The 21888-nt window shown below is 43.1% G+C and overlaps 1 protein-coding gene across 2 annotated transcripts; it reads right to left on the bottom strand.

Annotated features, from left to right (window-relative positions):
- Positions 1-1316: 1316 nt before the first annotated feature.
- Positions 1317-20553, bottom strand: CCDC174 (coiled-coil domain containing 174). 2 transcript variants are annotated; one of them, XM_081526466.1, is made up of 11 exons: positions 20436-20553; positions 17491-17595; positions 16839-16939; positions 12672-12730; positions 10341-10518; positions 6858-6953; positions 5737-5879; positions 5230-5324; positions 4547-4679; positions 2658-2810; positions 1317-1629 (listed from the first exon to the last, which is right to left on the bottom strand). In XM_081526466.1, exons 1-11 carry the CDS (start codon positions 20475-20477, stop codon positions 1331-1333), a joined length of 1404 nt encoding a protein of 467 aa, XP_081382592.1. In that variant the 5' UTR covers positions 20478-20553; the 3' UTR covers positions 1317-1330. The 2 variants fall into 2 exon arrangements, with proteins under 2 accessions (XP_081382592.1, XP_081382593.1); XM_081526467.1 differs by lacking the exons at positions 4547-4679; positions 5230-5324.
- Positions 20554-21888: the final 1335 nt, after the last annotated feature.

Below are 21888 nucleotides of genomic sequence, written 5' to 3' on the forward strand. Positions count from 1 at the left end.
GCGGAGTCAATTGGTTTTCATGAATATTTCTGCTAGAAAATGTATTTGCCTGATTAGGCTGACAAAATGACTTTTCATAGGTCTTGCCATTCTGCCCTTGATCTGGACTTCAGAGGTTAAGTTTGTAAGAATTTGGGATTTTCGTCTAATACTGCTCAATACTGGGGTTAAACACAGAGAGCAGAGGGTGCTGGAGAAAGCATGAGTCTGGAACATGCACCTACACCTGCCACTTGGACACCACATGACGAGTCGCTGACCCTGCGCTCCAGCTTGCAATCTGTAATGAGAATGAGGCCCTCGCATCAATACCGCCGTGCTGTGGAACGGAGACCACGGGCTCCTGTGGGCCCTTGGAGGATCTGCTCGAGCAACTTCTTTCAGGACTCACTGGCGAGGGAGGAAGTTGTAACAGCCTGGTGGGCCTGGTGGCCAACTTCTACTGCTTGTCTGCAGCTGTGAAGAGGACATTGGGAGAGGACACAGATGGTACCCAGGCACAGGAAGTCCTTCTGGAGCACTGCTAACCCACCTGTCGTTAGCAAAGACAAAGGGGTCTAGCAGCCCCTCACTCCAGCCCAAGTCCATCCCACTTAGGCTGGGGTGTCGGCTCCCGAATGAGATGAGGGCCCAGATACGCAGCACCAGAAGGGCGGGCAGAGCTGAAAAACTGACTCCGATGGATAAGAAGCATCTCGCGCTCTGACTAGGCCCAGCAGCCTCCATGTGTGGCCGCCACCTCAATACACGCTTACTGAACGCCTACTCTGCAAGTCGTCAACATCTACTTTTCTGGACTACGAAGTCCTCTCTGGTCTTCCTGATCATTTCAAATGATACCCTAAATTCTCCACCAGTGTCAGGGTCCTCCTGGAGACCAGATCACTTCATCCCCCAATGTCCCCTTCTGTGCTACCATTTGGCAGGCTGAAATTCTTCCTAACAGAAGCTCCATCAACTGACTTGGAAGCTGAATGCTTGGGACAAAGACATCTGCCAGCCAGCACTGGCAAAAGGAAAGAAATGGAGCCTTTAAATCTGAGTAACTCATCAGAGTGGGCATGAGAGACAGGATTACAGACTCCTTAGTATCAAATATTACAGAATACGTCTACTCTATCTCAGATCACGTGTAAATCCAGATGAACTGGTGTCTTCATACCAATCAGAATGAAATGAACAGCTAAGTGGCCAGAGTTCCCACAGTACCATTCACTTTCTTCCCTGCTGACAAATCCGGCCTGAAGTCTGGGTCTTCTGGGAAAGGACAGGACTGTGGGAGAGGAAGGCACCATTAACAGTACAGACCCAAGTTATAGTGTTTTTAAGGTCATGTTACTTGTTTATAATATGATATCATATCATCCAGAGTTTCAAAAGTGACCGTTGGGGCTTGTGGCGGACTGCTGGGGGCAGGAGCAGATGATGTCTGTGACGAGCAGGGGTCACGGCTCTGGCCGGAGTGCTGCCCTGGGTCCCTCTGTGCAGGGGCAGGTCGGCTCCACTCCTGGCTGCTCAGACACTCAGCTCTCTTTTGGTCCACAAAGTAATACGATGGTGGCGCAAACTCAGGGTCTCTCTCAGCCCGGAGATCTGACTGCCTCTTCGACCAGTACCCAAAGGAAAAGTCTAGTAAAAATAAAGTGTTATTAGAACCGATTATTGAATCATTTGAATGTTTTTACTTTTTAATTATCATACATATTTCTTAACAGCCACCTTAAATTCTCTGGAGAACTCAACTACAAGGTACATGCAATGCCTACGAAAGTACATGGAAGGAACCAGGCTAAGGAAAAAGAGTGAAAAAGTTCCACCCAGAGAAAAGCTCAAGGAAGGTTCTGTGGAGAAAGAAGGTTGGCAGGTTCTGGAGACAATGCCAAAGAAGCACTAAAACAGAAAAAAATTAAGTACTTAAATGATTTGCTTGACATGTTATAGTACTTCATAGCAAAACACAAGTTTTGTCCTTTATTGAGGTAGAGAAGACACAGAAGGCACTGTCCAGAGCTGTCTGTCTTCAACAGCCACACTACTTAAAGCCACGCACCGTCTGCACCTTTAATTTAGTCGTGGATCTCACAGGCTTCAACAATTTAAGCCAATGTACCACTGAAATGATTGTTTTCAAAACAGCATAAACCCGAGTCTTTTCCCAAACAGAGGCTGCTGCAGATACCACAGTGTATTTACAGAAAAACACTTCCAGAAAATTTTGCATAACCCAGTGGAATCATATGTGAATCCACTTGAATACAGATTGTTTTCAAGTGAGCATAAAAGAGACTATTAAAAACACAGAATACATTAAAGTACCAAACTTTCCTAAGACTTTAAAAAAGCAGTTTTGGAGAAATAGTATCCTGAAGCTGTAAAACCACCAGAGGGCAGCAGGAATTTCCAAAACCTGCCCTCAAGTGCGTCTTTAAAATACCTCATCCTTTAGGCAGGATGGCTTGCAGACCCAGTGCTCCTGGTTATTGAGAAGAAACAAGCTCAAGGACCTAGAGAATCCTTTAAGCTTCTCACAGTCTGCTCAGGAGACCCGACCCCTCACCTTTCCTCTGTCCCACTCGCAGACGTGCGGCACCCCAGGCCTGATAGCCTTCCTCCCCTGAACCAGAATCACAGTCTGCTCAGGAGACCCGACCCCTCACCTTTTCCTCTGTCCCACTCGCGGACATGTGGCACCCCGGGTCTGGTATCCTTCCTCTCCTGAACGATGACTTCTACTTTGCTACTCTGGGTGGCTATACGAGGACCTGGCGTGACCTCTGGTTCTGGGGGCAAAGGCCCAATAACATCTCCATCTATTTTTGTAAAGGAAATAAGAATTCATTACAATAAAGCTTACGACTCCTTTAAAAAGTTAAATAGAACATACTTATCCTGAGAGTACAAGCAATGACTGGTATTCACTGAGCACCTATTATATGCCCAGTTGTGGGCTAAGTACTTTGTACACAGTAGTTCACTTACCTCTGTAACTACCCAAACAAAGTCAGGATTGGTACTCCATTTTATCCCCATTTTACAGATAAGGAAAATTAATATCAGAAATGCTACAAAAGTACATAGTGAAGAGCCAGGATTCAAACCCGGATTGGATGGATTTCAAAGTCTCTGTTTGCCACTATGCCACCCCACCTCCCCTGATCAACAATCGAAGGACCAGAAGCCCTTCAATTACTCATAGGGAGTCTCTCAGGCAAAGCAAGGGTGATGAGAGAGCTAGAGCCTGGTGACAGTCTCCAGGTTATTCAATTTTGGCCATATTTTAAAAGAAAACGGTGTTTTAAAAAACACTGGTGGCACTTCACATCTTGTGGAAATGACATGCTCAGGAGCAGAGCAAAAACAGACAACACATAGAGTTTAACATGTCACAGGGAGACAGCATTTATACAAAACTAAACGGACCAGCTACCAATTTTTAAGTGTCCCAATCTCTTTCAAAGCTAAACTGAAGTGGGTCCAGAATTTAAAAACGGCATGGGCTTACGTTAGAGCTGGAGAAGCTTCTATCCACCCCTAACTCCTTTTGGGACTAGAGTGCCCCCTAGCTTCAGCTGGATGTGTGACACCTCACCAGTGAGGCCATTCCCCAGCCTTCCCCACCCCTCCAGCTGGGGGTGGTCTGTGGACTTGGGCCATTGGGATGTAAGTGAGAAGGTTTTGTGTGAATCCCAATGCACCTTCCTAGAAAGGGAGCTGGTTCCCGCCCCTTCTTCCCCAGGGCTGAATCATAAACAGGTCCTGGGGAGCTAGTGACCATGCAGGTCACAGCAGCCCGCTAGGGAACGGCAGAAGCAGGAAGACAGGTGGCAGCAGGAGAACAGGTGACCGTCAGAGGCAGAGCTACTACCTGCAGAGCTACAGGCAGAGCTACTACCTGCCCTGGACACCCCCCACCGCTACAATGTTCAACTAGAGAAGCAGAGGGCCCCCTGGTTGAGCCCATCTATGCAGTCTGTTGGGGCAGTTCAGCCCAGACGAGCAGTACCTCACACAGCGTGTCTGATCACAGTCCTGAACAGTGTTCCCAAGCCATTCAACAATCTGTTGGTAAGCTGTCTCTACCCACATCTCTACCTTGGTAAGCTTTCTCTACCTACATTTGTAAATTATTTACTACCTTTCTGTATGCATGTTTTCTTTAAAACACAGTTATAATAACCAACAATAACTGCTGCCACAGCCAAAGAAAATAGGCCTAAAATAAGTACATGCACAACTAAATTTTATCCTAAAATAACTTTTAAGCATTTTACCTCTAAGTCTCACTTACTGAACTGTGCTATTGTATGAAGCAACAAAAGGTACTGCTAACATCCTTGTCTACAATCTGGTATTTTCTTGCGAGTGTAATTCCACACCACATCAGTTACAAAAACTGTTCCTGTTCCTGGATGTACCTCTGAGGTGCACTGCTTGGTCAGAAAATGAAACTAGATGGCTGATTTCTACACTGCTATTCCTGCTACTGAGATGTCAATGGAACGAAAATATTTCCTTTTGAGATTTAGAAACACAAGCCATGATGTACCTCTGTTTTCCTCCTCTGCTCCATCTTCTTTTGATTTCTTCATCTTTTTCTGTCGGAGTTTGGCAAGTCTCGCTTCTAATATGGCTTTTCTCTTTTCCTTTATGTTTTCTCGTTTTGTTCTCTGATCTGTTGTCTGAACAGGACAGAAAATTAGAAAACGATTAGCCCCGTTAACAGTATTTCTGTTGAAAAGGATGAAATATTTTTATTCTAAAAATAAACTGACTTTTCTGCCACCTCTTAGAAGCCATCCGTTGAAATGTTCAAAATGAATATCCTTGTGTAAGTCCTCTTATACAAGCCCTCTGATGTTTTCTGAAGTTCAGTTCACAGAGCATCCCGGAAGAGTTAACATTTTAGGAAACCAACCAATTCTGCCAATTCCTTAATCCCCCTCTAATAACTTTCCATTTTCTTACCCAGGCCGCTTCAAAAGTGCCATATTGGAAACTAAATTTAAAAAATCAAAGTTACACAAGTTACTTTTCAACAACTATAATCTTAAAGTCTGAAACACCAAAACAATATAGCAATTATCTTTATAAAACCTATAACTGAATTCTGAATAGTTATGTCCATTTCTAATTAATTTTACTAGATTTTTCTCTTTTTTTTTTTACAGTATGGTTCAATGAGAAACCCAACTGTTCAAATCCTTCAAGTCAACTGAGCTTAATCTGTACCTGTTCACGCAGCATTTCTAAGGTTTTCATCTGCTTGTTTCTCAATTCTTTATCTCGGGCAAAAGCAAAGTATCCAACACCAAGTTGCCGGGCCTCTGAAATAAGTAAAAATTACCCCAAAGATTAGATTTCCCTGCTCAGTGAATTAGATTCAGGACATATTTCTACCAAAGCAGAAAGGAACACAGGGATGTCTTCTACATTTTTTTTTAAGAAGCAGGTACAAATGTTAGAAGTTTCTTTCACTCTGTTTGCCAAGTGATAAACGCAACAAGTATTCATTAATATTTTAGTCACAGGCTGTCTCCACTATTCTTGGGGCACACACTTGGATTAACAGACCCTTTGTTAGGCTAAAATGTAAACAAACAGTTATTTTCAATTCCAAAAGTAGAATTACTTATTTATACAGAAGAGCTGCTGCTTTGTGAATACTTCCTTTCCCACCTGCCATTTAAATGTTCAAGACAAAAAAAAATGACTTAAAAAGCTGCCAGATGACTGTACCATTTTCACGAATGTCTTCATAATGTACAGGCCCCATTGGCCTTCTCAGGGCCTCCCTCTCTTCTTCCTCCCATTGCTGGCGCTGGAGTTCTTTTCTCATATCTTCAGACAGTAAGGTTTTCTCATTTGCAGGACTAACGAAACTAGGAGAATAGAGTGAAAATCATTTTAGATAAGAACTGTAGCATAGCAATGCTTCGGTTCAGGCATTTGGGGTCATGGATGAGTAACTCTAGTTGTGAAGAGGACAGTTCCTTAAGGAGGTTTCTGATTCATAATATCACTGGGAAACTGCAAAAAACTATTTCCTCCTTTAATCCAAGCAGGCAGCTTGTTACATTAGCATAATAAAATCTTGTCTCAGCACTGAGACACATCACTTTCCTTCCCAGCCTGTTCTTGGGCTGAATGGACAGGGCAGGCCAGGCAGGGAGAAGAACTATGGGCCTTCAGTGGAGGGCCTCCCATGCAGAGCCTGGTGTCCCAGGCGGTGGCTCAGGGCTTTCCCACTGCCTTCCCTGTGCCAAGCCCAGGCCTACCAGAACCTGGACATGGACAAGGTGGAGCTTCTCCCAACACTTTCCACACAATAGCTGCCCTTGGAAAGAAGAATTTGATTGTCTGCAACGTTTTAGCAAATTACCTCTTTAGGTACCATAGAAAAAAATCTAGGCATAAGTCCTTACTTCAAAATGCAAAAAAGTATAAAGAAAGAGTTAAGCTACCTCCCTCCCTGCCCCCGCCCTGTCTGGGTCCATGACTTCATCTGCTGTGGGATAACCAAATCTATACTCTTAAATGCACTTTCTATACAGTGGTTTGTTCGTTTCCTCTGGGCTTATTCTGTTACTCTGTAGACAGATATCCTCCCAAGTAAACAGACAGGCTCTAACTCATTCCTTTTAGTATGGATGAGCAATCATTCCAGTTGTTCTCTGAATGCGGACCATGTATGTGCACGCTAACCACAAAAAAGTGCTTCTGCAAACATTCTTACACATTAAAAAAATATTCTTACAACAGAGCCCAAAAGATAATTAACTAAAAACAGCCTCGCTCACAAAACAATCCCTGTGTCTGCATGTCAGACCTGGGCAAAGTGTTGTGTGTCACACACTTACAGCCTCCCCTGAAGATTTTTATCCATTTCCAGCAGATCTGGCAAATCCTTTTTCATACAGCGCCGGGATCGCCCTAAAGAATCCACATAATCCACCCTGAAATAAAAGTGAAGACATGAAAAACTGTACGTAACATATGGTTCCCTAAGATGAGGAGTTGGTGCACAATGAAAAGTTAATATAGGCTCCATCACAAACCCATCACCAAGGGCTTCCTGGGTAACTCAAACTGTAAATAATCCACCTGCAATGCGGGAGACCCACGTTCAATCCATGGGTTGGGAAGATCCCCTGGAGAAGGGCATGGCAACCCACTCCAATATTCTTGCCTGGAGAATCCCACAGACAGAGGAGCCTGGCGGCTACAGTCCATGGGCTCACCAAGAGTCGGACATGACTGAGCGAATAACACACATCACCAAGAAAAACCCTCAACTTGAGAGACCACCACCATTGGTACAAACACATTCTTCAAACACACAATAGGTTCATTGCACCCTTGATTAAATCTTAGTTTTAGAAACTGTAGAAAATGATTGATCATGTGCATCTCCGATCTCAAAGATAAAACTCCACACAGACCTCTGCTGCAGTATCTCAGAAATTACTTTAATCTGGTTTACACATTTGCAAGGAGATCCGACCAGTCCATCCTAAAGGACATCAGTCCTGGGTGTTCACTGGAAGGACTGATGTTGAAGCTGAAACTCCAACACTCTGGCCACCTGATGCAAAGAGCTGACTCATTGGAAAAGACCCTGATGCTGGGAAAGATTGAAGGCAGGAGGAGAAGGGGACAACAGAGGATGAGACGGTTGGATGGCATCACTGACTCAATGTACATGAGTTTGAGCAAGCTCCGGGAGTTGGTGATGGACAGGGAAGCCTGGCGTGCTGCAGTCCATGGGATCGCAAAGAGTAGAACACGACTGAACTGAACCGAGTAGAAGTATTCTGAGAGACTCTTTTTAACTAGGAGGAAGCCAAGGCAACACACATTTTGTACTACAAAAGCCCCTCAACAGTGGGCCAGTCTGTTATCTTTCACCCTTGTTCTTCTTTCCTCATCTTGGCCCAAAGTAAGTACCTTGTTTCATGTACCAGGCAGGGAAACCAGGCAGCCAGCAAGGCCAGTGAAGTACTCTGATGCCCAAAACAGGAAATAAGGGCAGGTTTTCACGTATAACATTTCATTTGCATTATGATACAAAAGATTCTTAATGTTTTAAATTATAGGCAGGGACTCCCCCAGATCCTTTGGCAGGAGGCTGAAAGCACAGAAGGGCCAGCACCACTGCTGGACCGACCCAAGGTCAGATTCCCACGCATGTGGCTTGTGGTTTTGTGAGTCTTTTCTTTCCTGTCACACATGCCAAGTCCAACTGTCAGCCTGTGATTTAAAAGGTGAATGCTTGAGAATCCACAACTACAGTCCTAAAGCTGATGACCACAGAAATAAAACCTCCAACAGCAAAAAGCAGTTTCTCCCTTTTCTTCTTTTCCTTCAATGAATGGAGAACCAAAATCACCTAACCAGATGGTCTGAGTAATTATTTACAGTATTTTTGTGGAAAGATTTTCCACCACCTGGAATTTAACTGCAAAAGGATTTTACAAGCAGTTACAATTCTGGAACCTAATTTAGAAACAAAAAACAGGGTCAGAACTGCTTGCAGTGCATCTTCTTTCACTCTATGGGGCACGTGACACCTTCAATTGCCCTTCAAGGTCTTCAAATCGGTAACAAATTGGTTGTAATCATACAGGCATTAATGGGGGGGAGGTAGACATTAAACCTTTCAAAGGAGATGAGATTTCTGCTATGAAAAGCAATCATAAGCTATTCTGTCTCTGGAGAAGGCCTCGAAAACATACAGATCTCGTTGAAACAGAAGTGGCAGGACAGCAGCCAGCAACTGCCGCATATAACCAGCAATCGGTGCGCAAGCTCTCAGGGAAACACTCAGCTGAGGCAGGCGGGGAACACAGGAGGGCTCAGTCATGCCCTCTTCACAGGACGTGGGGGAGGCTAGAGCACAGACCCTTGAAAGGCTCCTAACAAGAACAGGCAGGATATAAAAAGTACCAGAAGTCTGCCTCAATCCTTTTCTGGTAATGAGGCCAGTTATGTGTCAATATGGGCTTTCCAGGTGGCTCAGCAGTAAACAATCCAGCTGCCAGTACAGGAGATGCAGGAGATGTGGGTTCAAGTTTTGGGTTAGAAGATCTCTGGAGGAGAAAATGACAACTCACTCCAGTATTCTTGCCTGGAAAATTCCATGGATAGAGGAGTCTGGCGAGCTACAGTTCATGGAGTTGCAAAGAGTCAGACACAACTTGGTGACTAAACAACAAAACCCAAAGGAGCAAGAAGTATGTTTAAGTGCTATCAGAGTTCAGATGAGGGAGAGACCGTTTAGAAATGCTGAAGAAAAGCATGACAAAAGGGATGGCATCATACCCGCTCCTGTGTGACTGCTACAGCAAGCACACGGCCACTGAGCCCACCTCAGATGGGTTTTAGAAGGTTGGTAAGAAGACCCTTCTGCAGCATGAAGATGCAAGTTTTCTGCGTTCCCGAGCAGTGGGGACCGCTCTCTTCACTCATAAAGACTCCTTCCCATGGGGGGAATGGCTGACAAAACATCAACAAGTCCTGCCAACAATCCTAAGCAGTTCCTAACAAACGCTCCCATGATGTGGACATCTGAGCCTTCGATGGGGAGGGGTGGGCTCCACACCAGCAGGAAGGGTCAGGCCGGCTCACTCCCAGGAACACAGCATCAGTGCACCTGCATGCAATCACAAGCCCTTCTGAACAAGTTTCTAAACAATGTCTTAGGTACAGAAAATCACCATGGAATTTCCTCTGCGGTTTCTTTCTAAAGAAAAGACTAGTTTGGTTTCCCCATCATTCACCTACGAGGCATCACCATCCCTGTTCTACAGATGAGGAAACTGAAGCCATGAGAGGGTAGGAACTTGATTACAACCGTACCACCAATGAAAGGCAGAGCCCGTGCTGTCCAGAAGCAGGTCCATGACACCTAAACCATACTGGCAGAAAATGCCCCAGCCAGAGTAAGGCTCACCAGATCAGTTCTGCCAGTCCGTTTTCACTGGAAACAGAGCTCACACTATCTACATGATGATGTCTGAATAAGGACCTGGGTAAGGCGGCAGGGTGGGTAGAAAGGAACATTCTTCTGCCTAAACAACTCTTTCACATCAATGAAACAAGGGAAACAATGCCTCCACGCCTGGCACGGTGCCTGGCACATGGCAGGAACACAGTCTATTTGTAATTATTTCTACATAGCAGCTACTACTTCTACATCTATAAATGCAATCCTAGTTAAGAGTGGAGTCTCTAAAGAAAGACTATAGAGAGAAATGGCTTGATAACAGCAAAATAACATGGCTCTAAAAAAGTAAACGCAAGTCTAACAACATTAACATAACCAAATGGCATAATACACCAACCATTCTTCACTGGGATCCTGGGGAGGAGGAATATCTTTTTCAGAAAGAGCTTCTTCACCATCGTCTCTTTCGTCAGTCTTTCTGTAATCTCTATTGACACCAATGGCTTCCATTTCTTTGTGTTTGTCTATCATCTTCTGTGTGAAATCCACAAGGTACATATCCTCCACTTCTTCATCTAGGACACAAAAGTCAATTTTCAGATGCATGGAACTGACATGAAGCAATCACATTCACCACCGGGCGGCTACACCACCTGACAGTTCACTAGTCGAGGTCTCCACCTGCTCCTTAAATGCTCAAAAGACACAGAGCCTCCTGGAGACCTGACAGAGAAGCTGTAGAGAGGCCACTGGACACATATACCACATAAAAAATCTTTCAAAAGCCTGTAGTTTTCTGCCGCCTCATCAATAACAAGACTAGAAGATAAAAGTGTTTGACTTCAAGAGACTAATCTAGCCAATCAGATAACAGAGGCAGAACAGCATTGCTCAGTAAATCTTTGTGGCTCAGTGACACCCCGTCTCTAACCACATGAGTCATATCCCATAACGCTGGGTATACTGTTGCGGAATACCAAGTGTTCAAAGGGTCCTAACACAGGTAAAAGAAGTAATCTGAATTCTTTCCAATCCATGAACACCACCTTCAGGTAAGGCATGGTGCCAGGATCTGAAGGGCATATAGAGATGCCTAACGTGCCATCTACCTGCAGGCCTTATCTACTTGAGCTGAAACCTACACTGAAATAGTAACCCACGATTCTAATTTAGCACAGGAGAGCGGATGCATGCACGAACAATGTACGCATCACGTTTCACTCTGCTGGATTTAAGCTCCAAGAAACAGATGGCAGGTCCCCTACTACCAGGGGCTGATGTTACCCTCCCTGTACAGTGGAAAATAACTGAGGCTCCAAAACTTGCCCAAACATGCTGGTCCAAGAAGCCCATCAGGAGGTGGGCCTGCCGGTATGGACAGAACCAAATCTCCACGTCCACAAACTCCTTTGACTTGATTCTATATTAACAATATAAGTAAACTTTGAATCAAATGAAAAAAGACTGTATTTTTAGCCACAAAAACATGTAATTCAAATGGGAAAGAAATACATTTTCCCAGAGATGAGTTAACAAAAGAGTGAGGCCTCCTGGCTGGCTGACACCTGCCGCTTCTTCAGGGGGAAGGCAGGGAAGGAGGGCCTCCCCCACGGCCCTCAGCTTTGTGAGCACCCAGCCTACCCCTGCTGGGCCCCCAGCACACAGGAACGCGGCCCTGCGGTCTGCGCAGCTGTGATCAGGATCCAGGCGCCTCCTCTCCTGCTGCGCCCCCCGCCTGGCCCTCAGCCCTAGCCCCGCAAGTCAGCCCAGACAGCTCTGGCCCTCTCCTCCCTCTGCTCTCCCCATTCCTTCCTGCAGAAGCCCTTCTCTAGTTCTCCAAAACCTTTAAGACCCCCGTCAGAGCCACCTTTTCCCTAAAGACTTCTACATATGCCTTTTAAAGGCAGTAAGAGATACACTGCCTTGTAAAATCTCTTTTATTGTTGTTGAACTCTAGGATGAGTTTCCTTTTTGTGGGGCAGGTATAAGGAGGGAGGATCTTTTAATTATTATCTTAGAAGCAACTATACTGGCTTCCAGGGCAGCAGAGTGGTTAAGGCTCTGAGCTTCCACTGCAGGGGGTATGGGTTTGATCCCTGGTCAGGGAACTAAGATCCTGCATGCTGTGCAGCACGGCAAAAAAGTTTTTCCTTTTTAAAAAGTAAATTACAAAAGCAACTATAAGAACTTCAAAGAATAAAATTAAAAACAGAGGAAAAAAAACAGGGGAAAAGGAATGATAACTCCAGTACTCTGATATAACCAAAATTCCTCTCAGGTTGTTTTTTCTTAAACATAGCCATAACTGTAATCATGGCCTATTTAGACCTTTTTTCCTAAATTTGTTTTCTTATGTGCCATTTTCCTCCACTGATGATACCTCCGTTGATGGCACCTCCGTTGATGGCAGAGAATCTGGCTAATACTGTACTGGCTTGTCCCTCTATAACACCTAACAGGCCCAGCACCCACGGGACAAATAAAAAAATATTGCTGATTTTCTTATCTCTGTGCTGACATGCAGGCCTTCCCTGGGAGCTCAGCTGGTAAAGAATCTGCCTGCAATGCAGGGGACCCCAGTTTGATTCCTGCGTTAGGAAGATGCTGACACAGAAAGTCAAATCTATTTAAGTTTCTCCCTATTCTCATAATTATTTTAACAAATAAGAAAATACCACAGAGTTGTATGAATTGCAGAAAATAAAGACGCATAAATAATTATATTTACCTATAAAGTCTCCTTTAGTCATTTTTTCATATAATTTGGCTTTTTCTTCCAATTTCTCCCTAGGAGAAAACAAACAGACATGTACAAAAATAGTCATCACTGCCACTCCTGGTAAAACTGCCCTCCCCGGCCTTACTGCTGCAACCTGCCCAAGGGGCCCAGCCTGATGACTAGAGCTGAGTCCCCACTCTGAGGGGACCCTCAGCCCCAGCAAGGTCTGCTCTGCCAACTAAATGTAAAGCCTGGCCCATGTTTCTTTCATTCACGACTATACCAAAGGGCCAAAAACAATGCCTGGTGCACAGCAGATGTTCAGTCAGTATTTGAGGAATGAATGAAGATTCCAATTTAAATGCCAAATGCAACAAATTAAATACCAAAAAAAAGAGAGGTATCTAAACAAAAAGATTTTCTGTTACAGATCACCAAATTCCACAGTAACTCTGTATCATTGGTTTTACACAAGGGTCCCTGGTCTCCCTTGGCTAATTAGGTCTCTCTAAGGAAGGTAGAGACCAACCTCTCAGAAGTCTGTTAAAAATATGATAATGTCTGTTTTATACAGAACATAGATAAATTATTCATGACAGATAGCTAATAAAAAACAAACATCAACCCTGGCATTTCAATTCAGCAGCCTCTCTGCTCATGTTAATTCCAGCATTTATTAGCGACACTTATTCTTTAGTGGCTAAGAGCTGACAATTCTTTTATTCTAGAAATACATATGATGATAAAGAGCACCAAAGAAGTCATCTGAGCATTTGCTTGTGAAGGATCGTACTTTATCATAGTAGAAAATTTCATTTCTAATGATGAGTATGATGTTAGCTAATAGGGCATAAGATGTTATGGAGAAATTAGAATGAACATTTTGGTCAATCCAATACAAAGCCATAGTAATCAAGACAGTATGGGACTGGCATAAAAACACACACAGATCAACAGAATGGAAAGAGAGCCCAGAGATAAACCCACACACATATGGTCAATTAATTTACAACAGAGGAGCCAAGAACATGCAGTGGGAAAAGAGCTGTCTCATCAATAAATGGTGTTGGGAAAACTGGACAGCCACATGCTAAACGATGAACCTAAAAAACTGTATTACACATCTGAATTAAAAATTCACAATGGAACCATAAAACTCCTAGAAGAAAACACAGGCAACATGTTCCTGACATCAGTGTGGCAATGATTTTTTTGGATTTGACAACAAAAGGAAAGGCAACAAAAGCAAAAATAAACAAGAGGGACTATATCAAACTAAAAAGCTTCTGCGGAGCAAAGGAAACCATCACCAAAATGAAAGGGCAATCTGTTACTGAATGGGAGAAAATATGTTCAAATCTTATGTCTGCCAAGGACCTGAATAAACATCTTGTGAGAGACATACAGATGGGCAACAGGTACATGAAAAGGTGCTCAGCATCACTACTCATGAGGGGAATGAAGACCAAAAACACAGTGAGAGGTCACCTCACACCTGACAGAACAGCTGCTACAAAAAGATACGAAATAACAAGGGTCGGTTGGTGAGGATGTGGAGAAAAGGAAATCTTTATGCAGTGCAGGGGGAATGTAAACTGGTGCAGCCACTAAGGAAAAAGAGTATGAGATTGCTCACAAAATAAACAGAACGACCAGGTGGGAACTTCCCTGCTGATACAGTAGTTAAGACTCTTGAGTGTCCACTGCAGGGGCATAGGCTCACTCTCGTGTAAGTGGCTGTCCAGAGAACTAAGATCCTGCATGCCACACAGTATGGCCAAAAAAAAAGTAAATAAGTTCACAGATACAGTAAACAGAATGGCAGTTGCCAGAGGCAGCAGGAGGATGGGAAGGAAATCGATGAAATGGGTCAAAATGTACAAAATATACAGTTATAAAACATGTTAGCAATGAGGATGCAATGTCCAGCATAATGACTACAGTTAATACCGTATTGCATATTTGAAGTTTATTAAAACAGTAGATCTCAAACGTTCCTAGCAAGTAAGTGTTAGTCATTCAGTCGTGTTAGACTCTTTGCAATCCCATGGACTGGAGCCCGCCAGGGTCCTTGGTCCATGGGATTCTCCAGGCAAGAATACTGGAGTGGGGTGCCATTCTCTTCTCCAGGGGATCTTCCTGACACAGGGATCGAACTGTGTGGTGATAGATGTTAATGATTAGATCTATTGCGATGAGCACTTCACAATAGATACAAATATTGAGTTACTCTGTTGTACATCTGAAACTAATACAATGTTATGTTTCAATTACACCTTAATAAAATACACATATAAAGCATAAAAAAGTTACAGCATCTGTCAACAAAATTAAAATTCTAAGCATAATGTCCAATAGTGAGAAAAATGTCTCAATAGTGAACATGTCTTTGAGTAAAGTCTCCAGCCTGTTGGGGATAGGTCAAATACTAAAAAAATAATCCCCAAATGGGCAGAATATTATTCTGCTCTTTACTCTCAGACCCAGAAGAGGCAAGCATTCTGAGCAACCGCTATTTTCAACTGCCAACTTTTTATTATGCAATAGAACCAAACATACACATGGCAGTCACGCCAAAGATGAAAACTTGGGATTCGGAATCCAGAGTGATAGTGCAAAGAAGGGAAGAGCTCTTCTTTACAGAAGAATGCCAGCTAGTAAACAGAACGAAAAGATAATACACATGGAATGACAGATTTAGAAAAATTCTAATTTTGAAATCATCAGTGTAATAACTGACTCAGCGATGACAAAATCATCACATGAAAACACAGTGGTAAACAAAATATTCACACAGCCTCAGTTTCCCTCCTTAGATTATTATTAATTTCAAATGAGGAAGAGAATCTTATTGGTGGAAAACTATAGCACATCTACCGTAACTGAGTGATCAAACTTATCATCACCAATAATGACTTAAGCTGACATCATGAACCTCCTGATGTGACTCAACGGAAGGATATATCATCACCTAGATAGTGTAACAACCGTTGGTAATTAGTCTGACTCTCATCAGACTGTGGGACACCACAGAAACAATTAGCCTAGACTTTTCAAACGATGTCAGTGGTGTAACAGACAACAAAAAGGCAAGGGAGGGACTTCCCTGGTGGCCCAGTGGTTGAGAATCCACCTGCCAATGTAGGGAACACAGGTTCTGTCCCTGACCTGTGAACTAGGATCCCACATGCCACAGGACAATCAAGCCCCTGTGCCACAATTACTGAGTCCATGTGTAACTGCTGAAGCTTCCTGTGCCATAGAGCCCGTGCTCCACAACAAGAGAAGTCACCACAATGAGAATCCCTCACACCACAACTAGAGAGTAGCCCCTACTCGCCGCAACTATAGAAAGCCTGCATGCTGCAACAAAGACTCACCGCAGACATAATTAAATACAAATGTAAAAATTTTTTTAAACAGGCAAAGGAACTGTTTTCTATTAAAAGAGACTAAAGAGATATGACAACTACATGCAATGTGTACTCTTTAACTAAACGTTTTAAAAAACAATAAAGGACATATCTGTACTAGGATAACTGGTGAAATATGAATATGGACCATAAGGAAAATGTCCTTATTCCTGCATAACCACAGTACTGCTGTCTTACCCAGAAATATGCCACTGATAAAATAGTATCATACGGAAGATATATGCTGAAATATTTAGAGGTAAAGTACAGTGATGTTTAACAGTTTCTCTACACACACAGGAGAGAGAGAGGGGGAGAAAGAAAGCAAATTTTAAAAGATGTTAAGTGGTAAATTTAGGTGAAAAGTATTAGAATGTTCACTATAGTCTTGTTTCAAATATTCTGTTGGTTTGAAGCTTTTCATATTAAAAAGTTGGGAGGAAAATTCAATTTCTAATTACCCAATAGCACATCACCTAGTAGCCCGGAACCACACCACATGGACGCTTCTTAAACACATGTGGATAATCTCAGTGCCTGACAGGGGCTCACAGGGGGACTGTTTCATCTTTTACACTGAGGCTATGTCTTACCATCTTATAAGATTACAAATATGTCTGCAAATTATATTATTTTCAGAGTAATAGAGTATCTGGTTAGAAGGATGATAAAAATTAAAATTGTAAATCGAATAAAGGTGAACTTTCACTTCTTTGCTCAGGGAGCCACAAAGGTAGCTCCACTTATTAGAGAGTAACTTTACCTTGCTTTGTCCAAAGTCTTCTGCTCTTCAATCTTCTGTTCAGCATCCTTTTCAGCTCGATTAGAAACTCCTGCATTCTGTTTGCTCCAGATACTTGGTTTCTGGAGAATAATTTAAAAAACATAGAATCACCAACTGACTGCAAAAAATCTCTACTTGTACATCAGAAGGGGGGAAAAAAGATAATTAGATCTTGTGAATCAATGGAAATAACGGGGACCTCTGACAGCTGACTTATGTCCTGCAAATAAACTATACATAGCAAAGCTGGAGCTGGGGGAAAAAAAAAAGACCCTAAATTACTTTTAAAAATTTCTTTATACAATTGCAGTTACTTTTTTAAATCTCCTGAATGATTACAACCTAATTCAAGACTTTAATGAAAAATATATAACAGATTTAGTAATACAAATAATAGATATCATTATTATAAAATTGGAAAAACATTCACATACTGAAGAATTAGAGCATTATAATACGCTTTTGAATCTTACTAATTTCTATTTCAATATTTGAAATATTTTATGCAGATGTTCAAATACAAGACAAGGATTTATAGGTAGCAGATACCCTGGACACTTTCGAAAAACCTAATTATGGTTTAATTCCCCTTTCTTTGGGGTCAATGGAGATAATTAGATTTTATTTTTACCTTGTTAGTTAGTTTTGGTTTTCCCAAAACTCCAGCATCTTTTAGAAGTTTTTCTTGTTTGAATTCTTCTTGTTTTCGGAAGAGTTCAGCCTTAAGGTCTACCAACTAGAATAAAGCCAATAAGAAGAAAAAAAGAAAGAAAAAACAATTAACTCTAATGAGTGATTGGATTTCTAAGTTTTATAATTCTGAAAACAAGATCACAAGCTCTTATAAACGGACAAAAGTGGATACAGAATTAAATGTTTAAATGTAGAGTCTAGTACAAAATAAATCCAAGTCATATTTCATTCCAGCTCTGTGGTAAACATATTTAATTTTCAACACTTCAAGGCTTTCCTCTGGGCAAAGAGAGAATGATAAGGCAAAGTAAATGAAATCTGCATCTTCTAGATTCAGATTTAACTAACATCATTAACCACTTTCTCTCTGACTGGCACTGTACTCGGCTTTTTCATGTAGTAAAAGTAAAAAAAAAAAAAATTGTTTTTAATTTCATTTAAACATCACATTTATTATTTCTACAGGAAAACATTTTTGATCGGCAACAATCTGAGCCCTAGTATGTGCCTGGCACTTAACACTGAAGAGCAGAATACAAATGCGAATTAGACATACTCCTGCCTCAAAGAAACTACAATCTAGTAAGAAACGTAACTTACAACACCAGTCAGATGTAATATGTGACTTTAAGTGGCATAAAAATTCAGATAAAGGAGTATTTCCTTTTGTCCAGAATGATAAGAGATGGCTCTGAAATGAGCCTTAAAGGATAGGCAAGATTTCAACAGCTAAAAATAAAATAGACTGAGTAAATTTTGTTTCAGCATGTTTTGGAAACCACAAGTTTAGCTTGTGGTTAAGAACAAGAAAAGCCAGGGCAAAAGGCACAGGGGACTTGGATCTATCATCACTATCCACTCTGCACAAAAGGCTATAATGGCGGTTTTCTTTTTAAGGATCGAAGTACAGCTGCTTATATACATGGGCATTTGTAAACTGAATACTTAAAAAGCCCAGCATTACAGACTGACTTTTAAGGGAAATCAAAATGACTGCATTCAGTGATTTCTATTTTGGAAGAAAGTATTTAAAAATAGGTTTGGCATAGATTTTAATAACATCAAGGGCTGGTTTATCCCAGAACCTAATACTCTAAATTTTAAAAAGCAAATTTAAAACTTAAGCCTTTTCTTCTAAGCCTTCTTAACCACATCAATTTTCTAGTCGCACATTTTCCTACTATACTTTTGAATTTTAAAAGGAAGATGCTCAGAGAAGTGTCAGTTCCCAGAGGGCATTCACATTATTACTACTAATTTTAACCCATCAGAAAAAAATAACTAATTTTATAGCTTTTTAGTTCCTAATCCTCAAACATTATGTGTGTGTGCTAAGTCACTTCAGTCATGTGAAACTCTTTGCAACCCTATAGACTGTAGCCCTCCAGGCTCCTGTGTCCATGGGATGCTCCAGGCAAGAATACTGGAGTGGGTTCCCATGCCCTCCTCCAGGGGATCTTCCCGATCCAGGGGTCGAACCCCCCATCTCTTACATCTCCTGCATTGGCAGGCAGGTTCCTTACCACTGGCGCCACCCGGGAAGCCCTCAAACATTATTAACTAGTACCGATTTTCAGTATGAGACGGGGGCAAGGGGCTCAAATATTGGGATATTTCCTTCATATCCCTTGCACCCCAACATTCTGCAGTAAATCCAAGATTAAGCCAAAGGTTAGGCAATTGCTCTGATATACTGGAAAAAACAACTGCCGTGGAGTCAACCAGACTGAGCTAGCCCAGTTCTACCACTAAGAACTCTGTATGTGAGCTAGAGAAAGCCACTTCATTTTCTGAGCCTCAGAGGCGTTATTTATAAAGTGGGGATATTACTAGCGCCTGCCTCCTAAAGCAGCCAATAGAGCTCAGGGAGACTGTGCATATAAAGTTCTGGCACAAACAAGTACTGAGAACTGGTTTTCTTCCTCAATTCAGTTCAGTCGCTCAGTCGCGTCCCACTCTTTGTGACTCCATGGACTGCAGCACGCCAGACCTCCTTGTCCATCACCAACTCCCCGAGCATGCTCAAACTCATGTCCATTGAGTCAGTGATGCCATACAACCATCTCATCCTCTGTCATCCCCTTTTCCTCCTGCCTTCAATCTTTCCCAGCATCAGGGTCTTTTCCAATGAGTCGGTTCTTCGCATCACGTGGCCAAAGGACTGGAGTTTCAGCTTCAGCATCAGTCCTTCCAATGAATATTCAGGGCTGATTTCCTTGAGGATGGACTGGCTGGATCTCCTTGCAGTCCAAGGGACTCTCAAGAAGCAACTAAATTACCAAAGGTGCTTACATCTTGTTAGACCTTCCAGCCCCCGGGCAGCGAGCGCATCCTATGGGTGTATTAACAGCTGTTCAGCCGTCCTCCTGCCGGGGGACGCTGGGCCTCTCGGACCCCGGGGAACAAGTCACACTAATGTTCTTGGGCGGGGGATTGGGGGGCGGGGGAACCGTGCTGGTCCCTGAGCTCAAGGGGAACGTGTCCGCACAGCTCGCAGAGGCCGGGGTCCCCCTCCGACAGTCACGGAGACGAGGCTGCCAAGGAGGCCTGGCCTGTCGTCGCGGAGAGGAGGCAGGGACAGTCCTAACCCGGAAAAGACACCAGGCTCAGGACGGCGTCTGAGGGGAGAGCCTGGGCCCGGCGCCCCGGCAGCGGGGAGACGCCAAAGTCAGGGTTTTATTAGTGAGAAAGTGGGCCCGCTCCCTGTAAGGAAGAAAGCACGCTCCGCTTTTGTTTTTTTCCAGAGAAAAGCCAGGTTCAGGGTTCTCTCTGAGGAGAGGCCAAGTCTGGCACCCCGAGTGAAGAAACAAGGTAGGTGGGGATTCTTATCCTGCGGAGGCGGGGAGACGTGGAGCCCGTAGCATCATCTATCCCCGTACTCACCGAGGACGCTGTAACTTCCAAAGGCTTCTTTCTCCGGTCCATATTCGCCCCGGAGTGTCCTGAGGTGTACGCCTCAAGGTGCCAGGCCGGCCTCTTGTACCGCCTTCCGCTGGAACCGGAAGTCGCTTCAGGAGAGCGATGGTATTTATGGCTCTGGCGCCATCTTGAGAAGGTCAGAGTGTAGCGAGTAATGCGTCCTTCACCATTTTGAGAGGGTCAGAGGGTGCTCAGAAGTGAAGCTAAGACCATCTTGAAAAAGGCAGAAGGTAATAGGGCTGATGTTTGGTGCCATCTTGAGAAGGTCTCCATACGACTGGCGGGGCATGCACGCCATTTTGAGTGGGGTGGATTGGGTGTGGCGAAGGCGCTGTCTTGGGAAGGGCGGAGAGAACTGACATGATTATCTTCCTAGTGAAAAGAAAGAAACGTTAGTAGGACTGGAAAGATCTAAATACCCTTTGAACACCTGCCGTTCGCCAGGCACTGCTTGGTGCGTCTCACAGGTTAATTTATTTAAATTCTTACAAGAGTCATATGAGCTAAAGATTAGCATATTAATTCTAGTAGAAATAACAACAATAATAGCTAATGTTGATACAATGCTTACTATGTGTTAGTTTACATATTTCAGCTGGTAAGAACATGAACTCCAGAAGTCAACTTCCTCAGTTGATGTCCCTCCATTACCACTTATTAGCTGTGTGACCTTAAGAAAGTTACTTAATTTCTCTGTACTTCAGTTTCCAAATGGAAATAAAATAGTACTTACTACATGGGGCTCAGTGAAAATTAGATGAAGTAAATGAGCTAGTCGATAAAAATATTAATGATTGTGCTATTCAGGCTAATGACACCCCCCCCATGTCCATCTTCTAATCCCCAGAACCTGTAATTATGTTACCTTATATGGCAAAAGGGAATTTGCACGTGTGATTAAATTAAAGAATTTGAGATGAGATTATCTAAGTAAGTCCAACGTAATGCAGGAGATCAAATCAGTTTATCCTAAACCTAAAGGAAGTCAACCCTGAACATTCATTGGAAGGACTGATGCTGAGGTTGGAGTACTTTGGTCCAGTACTTTGGCCACCTGATGCAAAGAGCTGATTCACTGGAAAAGACCCTGACGCTGGACGAGATTGAAGGCACGAGGAGAAGGGGTGACAGGGGACAAGATGGTTGTATGGCATCACTGACTCAATGGACATGAGTTTGAGCAAACTCTGGGAGATGATGAAGGACAGGGCAGCCTGGCGTTCTGCAGTCCATGGAGTCACAAGGAGCCGGACATGACTGAGCGACTGAACAACTACAACAATCACAAGGATGTTCTATGTAAGAGGGAGGCAGAAAGGTCAGAATCAACGAGAGATCTGAAGTCACTACACTATGGGCTTTGAAGAGGGAGGGTGGGACTGATGCCAAGGAATGCAGGCAAGCTTCTAGAAGCCAG

This window comes from Giraffa tippelskirchi, chromosome 9 (assembly GCF_054371585.1).
Source record: "Giraffa tippelskirchi isolate mGirTip1 chromosome 9, T2T-mGirTip1v1.2.pri, whole genome shotgun sequence".
NCBI lineage: Eukaryota > Metazoa > Chordata > Mammalia > Artiodactyla > Giraffidae > Giraffa > Giraffa tippelskirchi.

Excerpts from the sequence above, each read along its gene's own strand:
- CCDC174 (XM_081526466.1), bottom strand. The coding sequence starts at position 20,477 with ATGGACCGGAGAAAGAAGCCTTTGGAAGTTACAGCGTCCTCG. Across the intron at positions 12,731-16,838 it reads AAGACTTTGGACAAAGCAAG|GGAGAAATTGGAAGAAAAAG; the intron begins GTAAAGTTACTC and ends GTTTTCTCCTAG. Across the intron at positions 1,630-2,657 it reads CGAGTGGGACAGAGGAAAAG|ACTTTTCCTTTGGGTACTGG; the intron begins GTGAGGGGTCGG and ends TATTTTTACTAG.